The following is a 21,525-nucleotide window of genomic DNA, read 5'->3' as shown; positions in this document are numbered from 1 at the left end:
GCCCTGTAGACATGACAAAACACGACTATAGTCACATTTATACTTTTATTTACAACATATTGCGCAACTGCAGTGTCTTGAGACACATGCTAACTCGCAAACTAGAGAGCTAGCGATCTAAACGGTGGCCTTCAAGTTATTTCCTTTAAACTTAAATAGCCAAAAACTTACCACTTCCACACGGATAGGGAGGATAACTATTAAGAATTATTTAACCTTTAACATGAACATTAATCAAACATAATTTTTTTTTCTGGGTACATGATACCATACAGTATCCATATTAAACTTGCGTGGGCCGCACTAACATTAAACTTTCATATCAAGGCGGGGGCCTCAAACTGGTGTCCTACATTTGGCCCGCAGGCCGCGTGTTTGAGACCCCTGCATTAGCCTATGTATGTGTTTTTTATAGGTTTACTCAGTTTCATACTGAGTAACCGCATAATAAAGCACTTGCAGCTGGAATGCTGCTTCATGCTGCTTCATGTCTCCTGTACTCATTTTGGATGGAGTATGACTTTTTGTTGACTTGTGTCCACTTGGACACACAAGGGGAACGGAACAGTTCACCTCGCTGACAGTTTTGAGGCCGTACTGTAGGAAAATTGTAGATGTGCTTCTGTTGACACACAGCCTGAAATACATGTTTTAGGATTGTCGTACTGCATTTGAGACCACTTAGGATCAAACTTTAAGGTTTAAACGTTCTATGCCGCAGTAAGGCTAAGCTGCAATTGTGCAACTCAATTCCCATGGAATGTGGATATTACTTTGTGGATTATTTTGTTAACAGTGCCAACCTCCTCCACTGGATGGCAATAATGTGTTTTTCCATGAACAAGACCATGTTCTCACCTGCCCCGTCAAAGTTTTCTTGTGTCCATAATTTCCTATTATTAAAGTTCATTGCGTCTCACGTTGCCCTGCCACATGAAAGGAGGCCCCATACTTGCTCAAAGACGAAGACTCCAATAAAGATCATATATTGAGAGCATGCTCGGCTGTCCCCGCCATGTTGTATTCATTTGTACGGCTCGGCAGCAATGATCCAAACCATATGAGGGGGCTTTGGGCAGAGACCCAGTGAGTAGACAGGCCACCCACTGCTCGCACACTCGCTTCCCTTCCACACTCAGGTCAGACGGCATTCCTTGTGCGCCCTTGGGATCCTGCTTATGATGAAGGCAACTGACAGCATTCAAAAGACTTGAGATAGTACAGCAAGGGTGACCTTTGTTTTTTTGCCCATAGTGATCATAGGAGAACTTGGTGGCAAACAGACACTTTCAATAACTGTAAATCAAAGCCATTTTATGGCTTACATTATGCATTAGTTATGCAAATCAATGCTTAGGCCACTATGAACAGCATAACCAAAAGTTACTATTTGTCAAAAAAATATATACTGAACATATGAACAAATATATATGTGGGAAAATACAGTGTTGCCTTGAATAGTCGCCATTCTCTATTAAACAAAAAAGCGTACCTCAAATAAACAGCTCTATTCTGCCCATCAAGGAAAAAAAACAGGTGGTGCCAATTTATGATGATGTCTGATACTACAACCGTGTGCCATGGTTGGTAGAGACGACCAACCCAAACTCCAGTAGTACATGTAGAGTGGATGTGGTATCTGTAAAACTGTGTGGTATCTGTAAAACTGATGTTTAAAGTGGCCAAAAACACCGGCCAAAAATGATTAGGAATCAGAAGAAATACATTTACATATATGTCTCAAATATTTTATTTAGTAAATTATATTTCTTGTAATTTTTCATTGTAATGTAGCTAAAGTAGCTTATGGGCCAATAGCCCATAGGCGTGGTTGGACAGGATGTTGCCAATGAACTGCCCCATCCTCAGTGGAGGCCCGCTTGTTTGTCAAAGAACTGGGTGATCAATTACAGATCGATGCTTGAGGACCTTGAGGGGGATGCAGAGGAATGAGATATGATAGTAATTTTTTGTGTTGTATGTTTGGCTTGCACATAGGGTGCAGACCGGCAAAGGAAGCAGGTTGAACAGAATATATGGATCCAAGCATTGGGGACCTCACTGAAGACTGAACTCTGGTGAGATGTTGTTGGTAAATATATAGCCAGTATATTTACAGAATTCTTTCATAGCCTTGCTGAAGGGCAGGGCACCTTCCCCCCTCCTTTCTCCCCCTTTTCTCCCTTTCCCACACTTAAATTTTCAACAAAGTTGAGAGACTTGTCGCAACCGCAACAGTTGGATCAGATAACAGGGAAACCAGACATTCAACAAAATGTAGCAACGCTGGACTCGTCTGATCATTTTTAGGCACTTTATGTAATTCGATCTGTCAGCAAGTGTCCAGAAGAAACCCCATTGGAATTCCCCCCCCATTTTTTGAGAGTGTGAAATCACAGACTCTGGTCTGGGACTGGGAATGTGTATTGGGGCAATAAGGTTTTCATGATTTGGCTTTCCCCCACAACAATAGTTGTGACTTTAAAAAAGATTGAGATTGAAGTGTAGACATCAACACAAGTCAAGAATACAATGGAGATGGTGAATGTTAATTCAGATGGTTCAAACCTCTAACTTTCAAGAACTGGAAAGCCAGAAAAACATCCTATAAAAAACTCCCATGTTCTGGAATCAGATTATTTTGACAGACAAAATTTGTGTCAGAATAATGGCAGGAGAAAAGTATGAAAGTTACATCTTATGATTCAAAGCATACTACATCAGTACAAATAAAAGCCTAAAATTCCTTTAACTCTTAAATGATACCATATTTTTGTCAAACCTTTTATGATGTAAATTACAAATTTATTCACCTGTGATTTTGTAAATACACTTTATTCTGAACATGATCGGAGGAGACAAGGACAGTATGGATCCATACATTCACTGTAATGACTCCAGACTCCGCCCACATTTAAGAGATTATGTACCAATATAATATTTACAAAAAAACACTTGACTGAAACCCCTCTAATAGTCTGAAAACCTGATTGAATGTTTGCGCTAATGACAAAACACAACCTGCGGCTATGCACTTAATGAGTCCTTGATTAGACTAATATGCTCTTTTATGAGGTCATGTAAGTGGCGGCCGTCTGGCACTGGAGGGATCATTTCCCGACTTTGGAAATTGAGTCAGCGTCAAAGTTGTGTCCTGCCCTGGCTTATTACTGGCTGAGAGGATTCGCCCATCCCAGCAGCATAATTCCATCTGGGCTAAATATTTATACAGAGAGGGTAGGAAAGGGGGGGACGTCACTTAACTACAACACATTCATTCACATAAGGAGAGAGTGAAGTCTCGTACAGCAAGTTAGAGTGAGAAGGTTAGAGCTAGAGGAACATAACTTCATTCACTTTTTAGGAACTACAGGTCAAGATGATGAGCTTTTTGGTGTTTGTTGCCAGTCTTGCTTTTCATCAGATAGGGAGGAACCCTGCCAGTGGTGAGTGGACTTTTAATATTTTAGAGTTGTACACTTCAGATAGGTGCTTTCATACAAATATTGATGCAAAACAGGTTGCAATGGTTAGATTAAAACAGTAAATAGCATCTACCTATATGTCTGTCGGCAGGCGGGATGTGCTGGCTGCAGCAGAGCCAACGGTGTGACATGGTGCTGATGAGAGGGGTCACCAGAGAGGAGTGCTGTGCTGGGGGCCGCCTGGACACAGCGTGGTCCAACTCCAGTCTGACCATGAATGAGGTCAGCCTGTTGGGGTTCTTGGGAATTGTCTCCTGTAAACCCTGCAAAGGTAATCAAAGATGATTTAATTTCATGATTTCAAAATGTACCCTGTTTCATACTGCACAAGGACCAAAAGTACTGCATTTTGCCATTCTTTTTCGTTGCCCTTAAATCATTTCCTGTAAATACCCCATAATTTGACTTTCATTTAAAACTGGAAAAAAAACCCTCTGGTACTGTGACCAGTGGAGGTCCCTTATTTTCAATTCATGATGTTGACAGGTCTGAAAAGGGCACTGTATTACTTTGCATCACTTTGGACACATTTGTAACTCCAGGCAATATACAAGTCTCGATTTAGTCCATAACATAGGTACACAATCCTGCCTTTACAAAGATAATAATGGTCACTTTTGATTGAATGATACCATTTTCTGGACGCAGTTTGTACTGTACAGTATGTCGCTAAACTAGATTATTTAGGTTTCTTTATTCAGCAACGTGAGATAGTCAATAGACCAACACCTCTTAACAATAATCTTTTGTTGCTGTCCAATGAAAACACTAAATGTAACACAAAATTTTGTAATTTTGAAAAATATACAGTATATATTTTTACTAAAATAAGATATTATTGTTGAGGATAAGCAGTATAGAAAATGAGTGAATGGCTGGATGGATATATTATTAAATATATTATTTTAAATGTTATTATTTAACGTATATTAAATCGAGATTTTCTAATAATTTTCTAATCATCCGAATTTTCTAATCATGTTTCAGATAAAAAATAAAATTACTTAAAAATTTGGAGAAAAAAATTGTTGGTTGTATGAATTGTCATAAGATTATAAACTTTTCCGACTAATATTTTTTCTCAAAAGACACTATTTTCTCTCTCTATATAGTCTTTCTCCAACTTTCTTCAACTGTCACTTTCAAATATACATGTTATTTTGTAAAACTTAAAAAAAAAATGAAATAGTGTATTATTTATTGTTTATTATTAAATAATTATTTATATTATAAAAAGTTAAAATAATACAAATTGTATTACATAATTATTATTAAATTAATACTTATTTAATGTTATTTAAACTATATTTAATGTTATGTATAACTATAGTAATCATAATGTAAATATTTTTTTGTATTCACTGCAAAATCATGAAAAACATTGTCCAAATACCTTTTCTCCTCTGTAGATGAAAAATGACAATAAGACTAAAAGCGGCATTGTGTGTCGCCTCTTAATACACTTTTTAATATGCTACAGAGTGATTCTCCAAACACAATAATACAAACATTGGCAAATAAACTGCAGTGCATTATCTATTGAGCACAGCATTGTGTTACACTTCTTGTGCAATGGATCTCACTAGCGTGCACAGGTGTATTGAGTGAAAGTGGGACCAGTGTGTTTGGCTAACAAAATGCAGACGTGGATTAGAGAGTCAGTGAGTGTAAAAGTGGTTCCACATAAGGAGCTTCCTTTTGCTCGGTTCATCCAGGTTCACTTGCAGATGAATTGTTAAACGATGTGATCATGCTATTAATATTCTGGCCTTGTCACTAGACTCAAAAGAAAGAGACACATGGAAATATGCTGCTACCCCTGTACATGTTCCCAGGCCATAACAAGGTTATCCATGCTTCCACTTTGGAGAGCTGGGCTTGTTTTCAGTGAGTGTGTGTGTGTGTGTGTGGGGGGGGGGGGGGCTTCAACGAGGGAGATACTAGTGGGAGAGTAACCAAATGAAATAAAGTAGGATATTGACATTGGAGCCAGGAACTATAAGACTTTGGTGTCTTCTTGTTTAGACAATCTTCAGGACTTACATCCCCTCGCTATGCGATGTCTAGTATTACACTTCTACTGATCTTAAACTAAACTTTAGCATAATCCAACATATTTCAAGGGCCCCAGACCCATATCTCCCCACCTAAACCTGCAGGAAATCTTGTACATATGGTCGTCATGGCAGGAAGTCATCAAAGAGCCTACACTGTAAGATACACATTTTGGTCTGTAGGTGGGAGGATTTGGATCATTACTATTTTTTCTTGGGTTTCTTGGGTAATGCTCTCATGCAGGCCATGTTGAATTTGACATGTGACAAAAATAATGTATATACAAATGGCTCATGGGATACACTTTGGACAGCCGTGTTCTAACTTAGCGTTAAATTTCCCCCAAAGTCATTTGAACTCCTCCAACTACTCTGCAGGAGCACCGGCCCTGTTTGCCTGCAGACGTTAACACACGGACGTGTTTTGAAAACATGCCAGACTCACATTCCAGCAGGCGCGACACCCCTCACCCTCCCACACATACTCCTGTTATTCTCCATGTGTAACGCTCAATAATGAGATGTGGTTGAAGGAACTATCGTCTCTTTTTAAACATACTTGCTGGCTTCCTTTTCACAGAGACGTGCGAGGGCGTCAAGTGTGGGCCTGGCAAAGTGTGCAAAATGAAGATGGGAAGGCCGCAGTGCGTGTGTTCTCCGAATTGCTCCCACATAGCACGCCAGCATGCCGTGTGCGGCAGCGATGGTAAGTCCTACAAGGACGAGTGCGTGCTGCTGATGGCCCGCTGCATGGGACACCCCGACCTGGAGGTCATGTACCAGGGAGAGTGCAAAAGTAAGTAGTTGTGCAGAACCTACACCACTACTGAGTGCTATTCAAAACAATGCGATAGAACACCAATCTGTACTGACTAGGAAACAAGAATATGAAACACTACGAATAAACAACCAAATTATCTGTAATGTATTAGCCCACATTCCATGTTTTGTTTACACACAGCTATTGTTTACATCATTATAGTTGTAGAAATCCTCCCCCTGAGGACTCTAAGTGGGTTTCGAATAGAGGATAAGGGAATCTCAAAGAACCAAATCACAGAATGAGAACCAGGTTATTTATTCCTGACAATACCTAATACAGACATCCGGGCTTATCTGCAGTCCCTGTATGCCTACAAGTAAGCGTGCCTTATTACAGCGCAGCTGCAAAAAGCACCCTTCCTTTCCCTGCCTGGTCTTTTATACATTCGAGGCTGGAGTCCTGATGCTGGAGTCCTGGACCAATCAGCTTTCGCCACTGCCCTTGCTTGAACCGCTTTCATAGTGTTTCTCCTTTCGTTTGTTCACTGTGGCATCAAGGCATCTTTCCTTTGCAGGGGCATCAAGGCGTCTGGAACATTCTGCTTTTCCTTTGTTGCAAAGCAAGGTCTCATATGCGTACTCGATGTTTCCACCTTAACTGTCAGTTGTCACGTTAGTCCTCTTTTTTAGTGTGTGGGTGCGTGTATCCTTTATATCCAAAGTATCCTTTGTATTTGTGAGACTATGTGTTTTGCTTTTATCTTTAGCTAACAAAATTGAGCAAATACCTTCATACTGTAGTTCCTCATATAATTTGGCTTTTGGCTTGTTCCCCACAGAGTCGTGCTCCAACGTTGTGTGTCCAGGGACCCACACCTGCGTGACCGACCAGACCAATAGTGCCCACTGCGTTATGTGCCGTTCCACTCCCTGCCCCAAACCCCTGCCCTCTGAGCAGGCCATCTGTGGCAATGACAACATCACGTACCCCAGTGCCTGCCATCTCCGCCGTGCCACCTGCTTCCTCGGCCGCTCTATAGGAGTACGCCACTACGGCCACTGTAACAGTCAGTACACTTCACATTGTTATCACTCTTCCTTGTCCATCATCTCCGTCACTCTCCCTCTGCCTCTTCTTTGCAGGTCCTCCTCGGAAAGTGCACATTTTTGATGGTAATGAGGAAAACGCTGTATAGATTCTGCTCAGCGAATCGGTAGCTTTCCAAGATGACCTCTATTTTTTTTTTTTTTTAATGACAGTCATCCCTCTCATTTGTAGATAATTTCATATGAACGCAGAGGCGTATCACAGGCCTAAAGATGTATACTAGTAGTTTTTCCACAGTTCCAATAGGGCTGCCCTGCCACTACCCATTTTAGGGGCTCTGTGCGTCATTGTCTCCAAGGTTTGTATTGTGTATTCAGTCATTTGCTTTACAATCGACATTCATAATTTGGCTTGTTACATACTCAAAAAATATATAAACGCTACATGTTGGTTTTGTTCCTATCTTTCATGAGCTGAACTCAAAAGATGTACAACTTTTTATGTACACAAAAAAAGGCCTATCTCACTCGCACAGCTAAGCCTTACGTTGGCCACAAAGAAAGGCCATTCCAAAATGTACAGTATTGAGGGTGGGTCCTTGGGGGTCTGGGGTCAGTACCTGGAGTGACCACCATTTGATTCAAATACCCAAGCATCCAAAATATGCTCAGTGGGGTTATGGTATTGGAAGGCGTACTGTCACCTGATACCGCAGCATGACAATGCACAGCACCATGTCGTAAGGATCTGTACATGGCTCCTGCAAGCTGAAAACATCACAGTCCTAAAGTAAAAAAAAAAAATCAATACTGTACATATGCTACATGCCTTCAGCAAAAAGATGCACGCTCGTGAAGTAGCCCGGTAATAAAAAAAACAACAACAACAATTTGTGTTAGTTTATGGCAGATGAACACATCAATAACAAGACATAACTCTACAACAAACATGTGCATATTGTAAATAGATTACCACAACTATTTATTGGAGAAGGTATCAATCACTATTTATGTTCTTAATCCTATTAACAAATCCATGTATCCAAAACAATGTATTTATTGTGTTTACTGTTTATTCTCCCACTGGGAAACCAAATTTTTACAGTCTCGTTTCACAACAGTTTTTTCCCCACCATTAAGTTGATGAGAAGAAATCCTTAATGTGTATGGAAAGCTGGTTTATAGCGTGGCAATTTTCAAAGCTGCACCGATTGTTAAAGTTGTTGTTTTTGGGCTAGAAAAGACCTAAACCAACCTGTACACACTGTTATGTTTACAGCAACCAGATCCAAACAACTGCAACAATACCTCCTCTGTTAAACACCCTTTTTGTTTTTGTAAATACTTTGTTTTGTAGGACATGGTCTATCATCCCGGCTCTGTTTTGCTGTTCCAATTTGATCGGAATTCCTAAAAGAATTTAGCGGGGGGGGGGGGGGGGGGCGAGGCAAAGATTGAATTAGTCTTGGAATGGACCACAGTAGCTATATAAGCCAACACTTGATGTAGTCTTGTGTTGTGTCGACATCTGCCAGATGACTCCAATGAACTCCTAAAGTCAATCCTCCACGGAGAACATTTCAATTGACTGCACTAACTCATTTCTGTCTTGTGTGTAATACCTACTGTGAAATTTCAGCAATAAATACATCATATTTTTGTACTTCTGTACTGTTTCCACATAAAGTTGATAAGACACTCAGCATCGTCTTTCTCTTTTGTTTTACACTTGACATTAGTGTGTGCTTTTATTAGAAACAGTATCATTTGAGTTGCCTTCATAATTTGAATGCCTTAGCACAAAACGTAGTGTGGATTTTAGTGTGGATTTTACTGGCAATGTAGCTATGTAACTAATGTGAAAGTAGACATTTTATACTCATGAGACAGGACATTAATTTTAAGAAAAGTAAAGACACGTTTACACATTTTACCTGTCAAACATTTGCAGCATTTCTTCAAATGCTGGCTTTTCAACTGTATTAAAGAGCAGCATTTCTTTTGCATTTCTTTTTTTGTGAGCGTACGCAATTTTGCATTATTCTGGTTGTATTTACTTTGCTGACCAAACATCAGTGAGTGTTTGACTGTCAGGACTAAGGCTCTGCATCTTGATGGGTTATTTGTTTACCCAGATTGGAAAACTGGGTTGGATAGATATGTTTGAGGTTTTTGTTGATTTTTATGTTGCTACCTCCTTCAAATAAATTCAGGAAACCGGCACATTCCTCTTGATAGGCTCACCTTGCTCATTATTAACGTTCTAACATGGGGGCTGTGACATTTGGTTTAAAAATCTTTTTCCCTCCTAACTTTTACAGCATTACCCTGTATTGCTACTGATAAAGCTCAACTATTATGCTGTGTGTGTATAGTAGCGGCCCCCCTTTCGGGGGAGCGAATTGGAAATATATTCCTGAAAAATATATTTTAAATTCACTATAAGTTCACTATAGTAATAATGATTTGTTGTGCAGACACAAGTGGAACAGAAATATTGTAGCTTTCTTTGACCACATCATCATTTATTAACAAGCATATTGCACAACACAGTAGCAACAGAACCAATATTATAATAGCAGTATAAGCAAAGGATTAATTAGCAGGATTAATACTGCTGAGTTAATTGTAAACAACAGTATGACAAGTCTGACTTTTACACCAATAGATGAGTAGTCCAACTAAAAATTAAAATCTGCTGGATGCTGACCACTGATACTTCAAATGTAGCTACTGCCAACTTGTAGCATTCCAAGTGCATCAGGGTTTCCTACAGCCACAGCTGTCAAAGCCAATGTTTTTTAGACTACAATATTTGTACACCACAGCCCGAGCGACTGTAGGGGTCGAATAGAGTTCATGGAAAATGTATGCTATTTCGCTTTAGCATCTTGGCTCTGTATGCTTCTTGGATTAGAAGTAACCCTGCACAGTGAACCTTACATAAATTGTGTAAGCTTTTATGAAAGTTCTATCCAAAGGAGTATGAGTATGTATGTATGCATACAGTGGTACTCGTGTGCATACAGTGAGTATGGTTCTGATAGAATGAAATCCATCTTTGAGCAAAGTGACTCCTCTCATGGGGATGCCTCCCCTCCTGCTCTCTGTTAGATGGGAGGAGAGAAGGAATAAATGTTTCAAGGAGGTGATATGTTGGCTATTGACTCACTTCCCTTCTCTTGTTTTGCTATTTCTTTGCCCCCGCCATCATTATTGACATATAGCAGCATCTGGTTCGACTTTAGGTTTATATTCCTGTGCTATGAGCTGTTGCTGTTGTTGTTTTGCACAAACCATGTAATGCCACCAGTACCACTTTCAAACAAATGCATACAAAATGGAAGAATGTGTTCTTTTTTATTGCTTTGGCTGTTCTTATTTGTGTTTAATGAGTTGGACCAAAAGGAACCTCATTAATTATCCTCAGACAAATCGTGGAATAACATGTTTGCCACGAATATGTTAAAATGTCTGTGGTCCGTCAGCAAGAATAAAGAAATTCAAGTGAGTTGACAGCTATTTCTAACACATTCTAAGACTAGGAGTTATTCTAAGGCATAAGAAATTCATGCTATATAATAAATGTTTCTGAAACACTATATTATTGGAAGGATGCTGACAGAGACTGGCAGGCACCATGAGCCAACTCCATGCGTACTCAGATGGTAGAACTTGGCTTGTGCCAAGAAGCTACGCTCACGGTGGCCTCATCTTAAGTTTCTTCCCTGTATTTCATTAGGAGATCTGCAATTCAGCAATTTTTACTTAAACAAATGTGAAAAGAAGTTGATACAGAAAATACATTAATAACACAGCTCAGTAGACTGAAGCAAAAGATCACTGATGCCATTGCCATCATTGATGAGGCAGTGTTAAAGCATATGGAAAGGAATAAATTAATGCTTTAATGCTTATGCTTTGTCCAACTTATGGAGGTGTATTAAAAAACCTTGAATATGTACCCCCACCCGAAACAAAATGGTATACGGCCTTATTGCTTTGTCGTCTTTGGTAAACCACGAAGTGGCTGAAGAACTCCAAAACAGGCACACAAACAAAGCTACACTACTTTTACTATTTGAGTCACAAAGGAGACCTCATATCATCTTACATTATCCTCTGTAAACCAGGAAGTGGCCTCCTCACAAAGACGGACAAACCAACACATACAATGCACAATTATTCTTTCACTTATTTGAACATTTCAACCAGATTCAAGAATGGTAGGTTCCCATCATCCAGGACATAACTACAACAACTACTTCAACCTTGGCAGAGGCCAAGTTCATTCTGTTCCAAACACGTCACTAGTCACTCGCCTGACATCCCAATCTCTGGCAAAGTGGAGTAATACAATGACGCCAAGACTGACCCCTTGCCGAGGCCTAGTCCTCATGCCGTGACACGTCAATGACATCCACATGGGATATGGCGTATTTCTACAAAGTTTCCCTCCCGCTTCCAGTAAGTCGACAGACAACATTTAGATAAAAAAATGAGCTTGTGATGAAACCAGGCACTGCGGACCACCCACGCTCGCTGGATAGCGCCACCGCATTGTAAACAGCTCCATCTCACAGCTGAAACTAATACATATCAAGAGCTGCACCCACCGTCGCAATGTATCTGCAGCAGACGGTATTTCCAACACTGGATATTTGACAGGGTCGTATATTTTCTACATATTGATCCCTATAAGCCATTCGCAATTTAAACTAATGCCGGTTTCATGGATTTAGTCCAGAATGGTTACAAAGAGCTTAGTTTCTTGGAAATATTTTTAAACATAAATAGACAGGGGTATCTCTAAGTTGAAACAAAATCCATTCTGGTCAGCTGACTTGATTTTTGTTCCCATAATGGGAAACACTGGGAAAACAATGGGAAATAATGGGAACACTCACTTCAAACTGTTGCTATTATACAACCTTGTCTCTCAACTGGCTTGGGAACACCTTGGTCTGCTGGTTGGAAATGCACTGAACACCTCACCAGGGATGTGTCTGTAAGCCTTCAGTGGCAGAGACGGAAATTTTCCATTGGGGTGTGAAAGGTGGCCACATCGTCGCTCCGCCACGGCTTTTGGACCATCTATTAGAAAAATTCATAGCTGAGCAGTGTCCCTAGGACATGTTTTCAATGCATAGTTTCTGGATTTTGCTCACCATCATGGTGGCAAAACCCATACAGAGTATAATATGGAAGATGATGCAGAAAATGCACTCCTGTTTAATTCTAGACTTGGTTTACATGCCCACTCATGCTGCTAGACAGAGCTTACAATAGTAACAGATTTATGTGCTGAATCACGCTCCAGAATAGAGTCAAAGTCAACATAGTGAGAAACCTTGACCGGAACCGACCAAAGTAATGGAAAACGTACTTGTTGAAATACCAATACAAAAAAAGACCTTTTAAAAGGCTACACTAACCAGAGTGCAATTGTACAACTGGAGGTTTGGAAAGCAACCACAAACCATGGTAATAATTTTCAAACTTCAGATTTGTGCTGCCATGGAATCTGCCAGAATGCTTACTTTGCAATCATGCTATGAAAAGTGACTCAGAATAAAGGAAAGTTGCAGGAATACAGTGTTGTATAATGGAGTGATGGCACTGCTCCCATCAGGTTTTTATGATGCTGCTTCCGGGGTGCCGTATACAGGGAAAAGGTCAGGCCCTGGGCTACCAGATTATAAAATACTGTTTAAAATGAGCTATGCCTCTCTGATAAAAAGTTGTGGGCCAACTGGAGATCCTCTATCATGTATTATGTTGTCCCACAGACCACCAGTTAATATAACGGCTATGGAGCTTCACAAAATGATGTTTTAAAGTTCCAGGTTTTGTTAGACATGGAGTGTTCCATTGTATAAAAAAGTACCAGTGGCAGATTAAAAAATAACAAAGTGTCATCATAGCATCACTTCAATAAGCGCCAATACTCCATACCAACAAACAGCAACAAGCTGATGATGTTGTGCGTATCTCCCTTGCAACATGTGTATTTTCTTAGTTGCTTGGTGACATCATGGGGAATGCATGTGAGTTTAATACTCAAGAGCTTATTGTGGTGTTGGATGTTTGCATCTGCGTATGTCTTGCGTATGCAAGTGTGTGTTTGGTGCCGAGGTCTCGTAACAACAGACAAGAGTATATCTGGCGGGACAGAGAGGGACTCAAAACAACTGACGCATAACTAAAGTGGTCCATGAAGTTCCAGCCAGTGGGTAACTGTTTTTGCTGAGTGCGTGTGTGTTTCTGTGTGCTTTCATGTGCAGGTGTTTATGTATGTAATAGTCTGGGGCAATCCTGGATGAAGTAAGTCTGGAAAATTCAGTTGGAGTTCTGTATTGACAGCAGCTTGTGACGACAAGAGTGCTCCATTCGGTCCTTTAAAGTAGCTAAGCACACTCACCATATAGAGCGAGGGTGCCAAACTCAGTCGGACAGGCGGACAAAATTTAAAGTCTGGACATTACCCCTGACCAACAAAGACATTTTGTTACATAGACTATAGAATTTTTGGTCTTTTTTGTGATTGACGTTGACGACCACCTCATCGTCATTCTCTCCAAAGCTGCAGTATTTTATATCAACACAAAAACATCCCAATCTGTGAGGTGTTGCTGTTCTTAGTCATGTACATGTATAAATTATAATGTACAGGACTTTGTAAATGATTGACTTTTGGTCTGATTCTAGCGCCCTTACTAAGAATGGTTGTGAATTTCGTGCTATTTACAATATTCATTTAAAATTATATTGCCAAAGTAGTTTATGTCGGAGGAATCACATAATCAGATAGCTCCAAGCACTTTGTTTGATAAGGACTGTGAGGCGGGCCAACTCAATGCTATTTACACGTTTGACACAACATGTGATATACAGGATCTTTGAAAAGCGCTTTTGCAGAAGGGCCTTAAAAACATTGTATCATATAAAGTATCTTTGACCAGAGTTTTTACAGTAGATCCTTACAGGGGGACCTATTATACTTTTTCCACTTTTCTAACCTATAAATGTAGTTAGAATGTTGTATTCTTGCGTTAAACAATGCCACAGTTTCAGACAATGACGTTTGCGCATTTTGAAGTGAGCCCTGATTTTTTCCAACACTGGAGCCCTGTCATGTCACAGGGAGCCCGACTTCCTTATATTGTGCCCAGGTACAAGCTGTGACCAATCACATCAGAGTGGGTGTGGGTGGGATAAACAGAGCGTTATGGAAATCCAATGAAATAGCTGGAAAGCTGGAATAGGTGCAGATTTTGGAAAATCTGGAAAGCTTTCGCCGTGGGTTATCATGTGTAGCTGCTCTATAGGAGTCCACAACTCAATAAAAATTGGTCCCCTTTAAAAACTAAAGAGGAATCACGTTGTATAGTAGATCTTTGGCAAGCATACACATTATGCTTCTGTTTTGACTTTATTTAGCCTTATAGTGAGGTATACATTGGTGTGACCAAGTCTTGCATTGACATTATATACAAAATAAGTGTAGTGACATTAGTGAGATTTCTGAAAATGTGGCACCCAGAATAAATCAGCTAAATAGCCATGAGCTCCCACTTTGTTTGAATGCATTGGAAGTCCCAAAAAATGTTTGGTGCGATACACTGTGGTCTGAAAGTTAAAAATTGGTTACATCTCTGTTACAACTCTTGATTTAAATCCCAATATGTAATGCATAGTTCACACAGTCCATCCAATCCAAGCAGTGATCCGCAACGTCAGGGTGTGAAAAGATCCCACGGGTTGTTTTTTAAAGAGTTGTTTTGTGATGCTCACATGACCGCCGGCTGACCCCCAGTCACAATCGCTGCAATGAGCGCTGGACTGGAAGGGTGGTGACGCAGCGAAGGGGAGGGGGGCACAAAGAAGACAAGAGATTACCTCAGCCAGGCAGACATAGCAAACCTCAGTGCTATCAGACCTTCTCTAATGTGGCCCCATGGGACAGAGAGGTCTTTCCTGCTCCCACATGGCCTTAACAGACAACACCAGATGCTAGATATGACACCCACAGCCTTTTCACTCTCAGGAAAATTTCACTTGCAGGGTCATGGCAGAATTGTTTAAACGTAGGCTATAAAACAGGACATGGAGAGGAATTACAAACAAGTTGTATCCATACGTATACAAACATCAGGCCAGTTGCTTGGAGGGATGTGATTGGTTGACTGGCAGTCGTACGAGAACTCCTACCCACTTAAGACACTCTAGACTGGTGTTTATAGCAGTAAATCTGCACTTAAGGTTATCACATTAAGAGTATCCAGCCTAAAAATAACAAAACAGACAAAAAAAACACTTTTCCACATCTTTAACTCCTCTCCACATGTTAGTGCTTGTAAAAATGTCTTTCCCATTTGATTTTTTTTGCAGTTGACACAATTCATCCATCAGTTTTGATTCCATTCCATAATCATTCAGGTTACTGGTGAGCTGGAGCCCATCCCAGCTTACACTTGGGGACATGAAGCGGGGTATATACCCTGGATTGTCACCAGTCAATCACAGGATAAATATTGTATAAACAAACAATTTAGACTCACCAAGTAGCATGGTATGCACGTTTTATTGATCTGGGAGAATGCCAGAATACCTAGGGGAAAACCAGAAACGGGAAATCATGCTTTACACAGAGATGTACCAATTGAGATTTGAACAAATAAATGTTTAAATATGGTACTTTGATGGATTCACTGAGGCTAATTAATGTGCAAAAGCATCAGGAAGCCAGTTATCCAAAACATGAAATAATGAATAATGTCATAATACTGTAATGTTTCTTTTGCATACTGCAGTTATACAAAACAGGCAAGAGGGCAACTCATAAAACACTCATTGATGCACACATGCGCCATCTTGTGCCGACATTGAATATAACACCAGATGTGCAATTCCATCTAGGCTGTCATTTACTTTAGTTACATTAAATACATACAATACTCCATACACATAATTAACACTTAACTAACACCCCTGATTAACTAACCACTATTTAAAGGAGAATACTGTATATCAAAATATGCACAAGTAAATGTCATTTATCTCCTTCGTGTGATATTCAATCATCCGATTTCTATTTCCCCGTTAAGAAACATTTTACAATAAACAATTATTTTTTTAGGTATACGCATTCAATAAGGACAAATTACTATTTCACCGTTTTGTGTTATTTTGTGTTTGTCCTCTGCGGTGCTCCATAGTTATTCCTACCTCTCCGCCTCAGAGGCTAAAGATGGCTGAAGCACATCCATGGCCTAGCCGGTTCTTCTGTCACAGATGCTCCGCAGAGATTAGCCCTCGCCTTCCCGTAAGTACTCTCACCTTTACGCTGAGGTATAGACAAATACATACGCCTCACTTTGTTTAGTTTTTTAAAGAGGTCCATTTTGGAATCAGGGTGCGAATGATAGCATGCTAACAGTGTTAGCTGGTGGAGGTTCCGTTTACAATCAATGCTAACAGAAGGCTAACCCGTTAATTCGTTAGCTAAATGCTGGTTGTAATTACGTATTAAGCGTAACACGGCAATGTCACTATACAGTTTACCTAAACATTGACTAGACACGTCTATGTTTCAATAAATGTAGCTCCTCTCCACTGGCTCTTGATTTCAAGCACTGCCGGTATCAACTATACTCTTTATTGTTAATGTTTGTGATACAATTACACGTCATTATGTGTGTCACTAATTAGCGTAAATTCTATTATTGCGACGCACAAACAAAGCCGTTGCGTTTTTTCCTGTTTACTCTGTCATTAAGGTAGACAAGGTGACATAGTTGTCACATTCTGGAATGTTCCTCTGGCATCTATATACTGCTCCAGTCATCCAGTGTATTGAGTTGTTGTGAATGATTGAAGCATCATTTAAAAACAAAATCATAACGCTAGAATTCCACGTCATAAGAGTTTTCTGTGTTTTGTATTGGATCTTTGTGAGAGTGTAGCTAATGTTGTGTACTAGTAATTCAGCTGGTAAGGACACTAGAGCAGGACCTATTTAGTTGCTCAGTCGCTGCTCTCTTAGCGTTAAAGGCTTAACACTTGTCGACTGTTGGTATGAAATCCATGCATGTTACACTTGCTGTTAGGGATATTACAAGATCTGTCACAAAATCATGTGAGATCAAAATGTGACAAGTGTAAAAACAACAAAACACTCAGTCTTAACTTTGTTTACAAAGGCGTAACAGTTGATTATTTGTGTCTGTCTTACTAGTCAGGTAAGTGTAAAAGATGTAAACACTACTGACAAAGCGTATGCTGACAGTAGCGCTTCCCCCACAGGAGTACACATGTCCAAGATGTGAGTCAGGATTTATTGAGGAGCTACTGGAAGAAAGAAGGTGTGTGTTTAATTTTTTTAAGTATCATGTACCACCATCCAAATAAGTGAGTATCAAAAAATATGTATATTTTTGAGGCTCCGTGTCAATTCATTGGGTCTAACTGTGGTAATATTTTGGAGTTGTGAATCAATAAGGATAAATTTGATGTTAAATGTCATGCTGTGACAGTAATAAAAACCCAATTTAAGCAATTAAGCCCGGGAGACAAAATAATTAACACATAACTCGTCAGTTATCTGTCCCCTGTTTAGTGCTGACAATGGCTCCCTGTCTACCATCTCCAGCGGAACACAAAACCAGCAACCATTTGAGGTTCCTAACTCATTCTTTACTTCATCACATTGTGTGTTACTGTCGATGTCACTAACCTAATGTTAATGTTTTAACACCATTCTTCAATGTGCAAACATTTGTATCGATGCTTGATTGTCATTGATGTGGAGGTGGTCTTCCTCTTCGTTCAAATTAATTCCAGTTTCTACCTCCAGAACGCAGACCAGCACTTGTTTACATTCCCTTCGGGCTACAGCCAGTTCTCGCTGAGTGTTTTTGACGACGCCTTCGATTTTGGGGCCGGACTGCGAGAAGAAGAGAACCGGGATGCCGAAAACCGCCGGGAAAGGGAGAATGCGTCACGGCAGCGATACAGCGCCAGGCAACCGAGAAGTCGTCATGGTTCAAGGCGGCAAACAGGCAGGCATGAGGGAGTTCCCACTTTGGAGGGGTATGTCAACCGAACACAAAAACATATGATGGAAGCTTTTCTGTGGATTCTTTCATAACGGTTCTCATTGTGTTTGTAGAATCATTCAGCAACTAGTGAATGGAATCATTGCACCTACTGCAATGCCAAATATTGGTGTTGGACCCTGGTAAGTGTTTGAGTGGGAGAACACTGTCTTTCCTCATGTGTTCAATCCTTTTTTTGCCTTTTACAGGGGTGTTCTTCATTCAAATCCTATGGATTATGCATGGGGGGCTAATGGATTAGATGCTATTATAACGCAGGTATTTTACTGCATTTTCTTTCTGCCAAAGTCCAATGTACCTTTTGAATCACACATTTCAGCTGTATTATGACAAACTATGTAATGCATGTTTTTTTGTTTGTTTTATCCTCAATTCAGTTATTAAACCAATTTGAGAACACAGGGCCGCCGCCTGCTGATAGAGATAAAATAAAAAACCTGCCTTCAGTCCACATTACAGAGGACCACGTGGGTGAGTTAAAGAGTTATTGCCATTGATCAAATGTAAATGGACAAAAATAAAGGTCTCACGTGCTAATGATGTTTAAGTGGGCCACAGTTGTTGATACATTTATGCCAGACTTATTCAGGACTGTAGCATTTTTCATCACACCAGTCAAACTGAATGAAGCTTTTAAAAACTACATTACTCGCCACCGGCAGGGGCTAGCTCTGACTTTTTGCCATCTAAACTATGGAATTCCCAAAGTTTCACCTATATTTATATTTTGTATGTGGCTTGTCTTTTTCAGCTTCAGGACTGGAATGTCCCGTGTGCAAAGACGATTACAGTGTGGGAGAAAATGTGAGGCAGCTCCCGTGTAATCACATGTTCCACAACGATTGCATTGTACCCTGGCTGGAGCAGGTAGGAAACCACCACATGTACTGTAAAAAGAAATGAACCGATTTATTACAGTGAGGTGGGACTAGTTGAACTCAGATTTGTAAGTATTAAAGACATAGTTCCGACTTTTTGACATGAAGATTGTGTCATTACGCGATCTCGTTTATGTATGTGTTCCACAGTGGACGAAGATGCTAATTTTGCAGCTATCTTCACCACATACACAAGAATGGACACGCAACAGGGTTCAGTGATACAACAGAATAGAGAAAGTAACAGCCTGTGATTGCAAAGTATGATTTTTTTTGAGGAGCAAAAAATGTGTGTACGACCACATTGTTTTGAGAAGCAAAAATATTACTTAAGTAAACACAGCAACTAACTGAAACTATGTCCCTCATCACCGAAATCCAGCCAGAACTGGGCTCCACGGACCAAGAGCGGGGTAACTGTTGGACTACACACTGCTGTTGGGAATGTCATACAACTTCATGTCAAAAAATCGGAACTATCCCTGTAAAAAAACAAACTATCCAATAGGAACATTATGGGCATTTTGTCAGTCTGCTCTAGGGTTGAAGAGATGTGTGTTTAGTTTATGTTGTTTATTGTTAAAATTGTTGTTTTGCGCAATCTTATCTGGGTCATGCTGTCTCTTTCCGGTGTATATGTCAATTTGTTTTTGTTACACTTCCATTTTATAGAGTTGATCTACTTGAGAGGCTGAGATGTTATATTTTCTGAATTGAGTTGAAAACGGTGTCATTTAAAACCATTTTCCAGAATTTACAGGCTCCTTTGTGTTGTCTTTCCACAGCATGACACATGTCCAGTGTGCAGGAAAAGCTTGAGCGGACAGAACACGGCCACCAACCCTCCAGAATTATCAGGGATGAACTTTACCTCCTCCTCTTCTTCCACCTCCTCGTCATCCTCCTCCACCCCTCAATCCTCCAGCTCAACGAGCAACGAGAACTCCACAGACAACTCATAGAGGAGCATTTGTGTCATGTCTCCCCCACTTTTTTGAGCCATTTGGAGAACACTGGTCTCCCCCTGACAAATGAGGAAAGGCAGAAAACTCGGGTGCATCTCACAAAGAAAAAATCTGATTATTAAAAAAAGAACCTGGTATGTGAGATGTGAAGGTTGTGCATTTCTGCCGGACGGGTTGCTTCCGTTTTTTCCCACCAGGGATCCAAGCAGAAGACTGGTGGAGGCCCCTGGAGGAGTGAAGGCTCTGTCAGGTACAATGTGGGAATGACACCTCATGCAGGACAAAGATTTTGGAATTTAACAGTTTTTGCCTGTGTGAAAATGAAAAAAAGGAGAAATGTACATTCATTTTTATGAGTAGCGTTCATACAGTGCATCCGGAAAGTATTCACAGCGCTTCACTTTTTCTACATTTTGTCATGTTACAGCCTCATTCCAAACTGAATTAAATTAATCTCTTACCTCAAAATTCTACACAAAATACTCCATTATGACAATGTGAAAAAAGGTTTTTTTGACATGTTTTGAATTTATTAAAAATAGAAAACAAAAAAATCACATTTACATAAGTATTCACAGCCTTTGCCATGAAGCTCAAAATTGAGCTCAGGTGCATCTTTTTTCCACTGATCATCCTTGAGATCTTTCTACAGCTTAATTGGAGTCCACCTGCAGTAAATTCAGTTGATTGGACATGATTTGGAAATATAATAACTGTCTATATAAGGTCCCACAGTTGACTGTGCATGTCAGAGCACAAACACCGAGCATGAAGTCAAAAGAACTGTCTGTAGACCTGCGAGACAGGATTGTCTTGAGGCACAAATCTGGGGAAGGATACAGAAACATTTCTGCTGCTTTGAAGGTCCCAATGAGCACAGTGGCCTCCATTATTCGTAAATGGAAGACGTTTGGAACCACCAGGACTCTTCCTAGAGCTGGCCGGCCTTCTAAACTGAGCGATCGGGGAAGAAGGGCCTTAGTCAGGGAGGTGACCAAGGCCCCGATGGTCACTCTGTCAGAGCTCCAGCGTTCCTCTGTGGAGAGAGGAGAGCCTTCCAGAAGGACAACCATCTCTGCAGCAATCCACCAATCAGGCCTGTATGGTAGAGTGGCCAGACGAAAGCCATCAGACCAGAGAATTTTGTTTCTCATGGTCTGAGAGTCATTCAGGTGCTTTTTGGCAAATTCCAGACGGGCTGCCATGTTCCTTTTACT

At 40.3% G+C, this 21,525-nt stretch overlaps 2 protein-coding genes and 1 long non-coding RNA gene across 5 annotated transcripts; 2 read left to right on the top strand and 1 right to left on the bottom strand.

Annotated features, from left to right (window-relative positions):
* The first annotated feature begins 2,000 nt into the window (after positions 1-2,000).
* Positions 2,001-8,783, top strand: fstl3 (follistatin-like 3 (secreted glycoprotein)). 3 transcript variants are annotated; one of them, XM_058073647.2, is made up of 6 exons: positions 2,001-2,078; positions 3,365-3,446; positions 3,577-3,756; positions 6,120-6,335; positions 7,141-7,368; positions 7,445-8,783. In XM_058073647.2, the coding sequence occupies exons 2-6, from the start codon at positions 3,380-3,382 to the stop codon at positions 7,495-7,497; spliced, it is 744 nt and encodes a 247-aa protein (XP_057929630.1). In that variant the 5' UTR covers positions 2,001-2,078; positions 3,365-3,379; the 3' UTR covers positions 7,498-8,783. The 3 variants fall into 3 exon arrangements, with proteins under 3 accessions (XP_057929630.1, XP_057929631.1, XP_057929629.1); XM_058073648.2 differs by lacking the exon at positions 2,001-2,078 and adding an exon at positions 3,253-3,299; XM_058073646.2 differs by lacking the exon at positions 2,001-2,078 and having other exon boundaries at positions 3,313-3,446.
* Positions 3,358-7,491, bottom strand: LOC131129788 (uncharacterized). Its single transcript, XR_013627260.1, has 2 exons — positions 7,090-7,491; positions 3,358-3,748 (listed from the first exon to the last, which is right to left on the bottom strand). It is a non-coding gene; the product is annotated as an uncharacterized LOC131129788 (long non-coding RNA).
* A 7,787-nt stretch (positions 8,784-16,570) lies between the features above and the next one.
* LOC131129787 (E3 ubiquitin-protein ligase RNF126-like) lies at positions 16,571-20,761 on the top strand. Its single transcript, XM_058073650.2, has 9 exons — positions 16,571-16,673; positions 17,654-17,712; positions 17,967-18,027; positions 18,204-18,439; positions 18,519-18,587; positions 18,654-18,723; positions 18,843-18,936; positions 19,217-19,332; positions 20,129-20,761. The coding sequence occupies exons 1-9, from the start codon at positions 16,599-16,601 to the stop codon at positions 20,303-20,305; spliced, it is 957 nt and encodes a 318-aa protein (XP_057929633.2). The 5' UTR covers positions 16,571-16,598; the 3' UTR covers positions 20,306-20,761.
* The last annotated feature ends 764 nt before the right edge of the window (positions 20,762-21,525 follow it).

Source organism: Doryrhamphus excisus, linkage group LG4, assembly GCF_037039965.1.
Source record: "Doryrhamphus excisus strain RoL-2023G ecotype Guam linkage group LG4, RoL_Dexc_Guam_v1.1, whole genome shotgun sequence".
Classification (NCBI taxonomy): Eukaryota; Metazoa; Chordata; class Actinopteri; order Syngnathiformes; family Syngnathidae; genus Doryrhamphus; species Doryrhamphus excisus.
The sequence above is the reverse complement of the archived record's forward strand: the minus strand, read 5'-3'. Positions and strand labels throughout refer to the sequence as shown.

What these genes read in the sequence shown, in the direction of transcription:
- fstl3 (XM_058073647.2), top strand. Translation starts at nt 3,380, where the DNA reads ATGATGAGCTTTTTGGTGTTTGTTGCCAGTCTTGCTTTTCATCAGATA. An exon ending in GTACCAGGGAGAGTGCAAAA is followed by an intron (nt 6,336 to 7,140) that starts GTAAGTAGTTGT and finishes TGTTCCCCACAG; the next exon opens with AGTCGTGCTCCAACGTTGTG. An exon ending in CCACTACGGCCACTGTAACA is followed by an intron (nt 7,369 to 7,444) that starts GTCAGTACACTT and finishes TCTTCTTTGCAG; the next exon opens with GTCCTCCTCGGAAAGTGCAC.
- LOC131129787 (XM_058073650.2), top strand. Translation starts at nt 16,599, where the DNA reads ATGGCTGAAGCACATCCATGGCCTAGCCGGTTCTTCTGTCACAGATGC. An exon ending in GAGCTACTGGAAGAAAGAAG is followed by an intron (nt 17,713 to 17,966) that starts GTGTGTGTTTAA and finishes TCCCCTGTTTAG; the next exon opens with TGCTGACAATGGCTCCCTGT. An exon ending in TTGTACCCTGGCTGGAGCAG is followed by an intron (nt 19,333 to 20,128) that starts GTAGGAAACCAC and finishes GTCTTTCCACAG; the next exon opens with CATGACACATGTCCAGTGTG.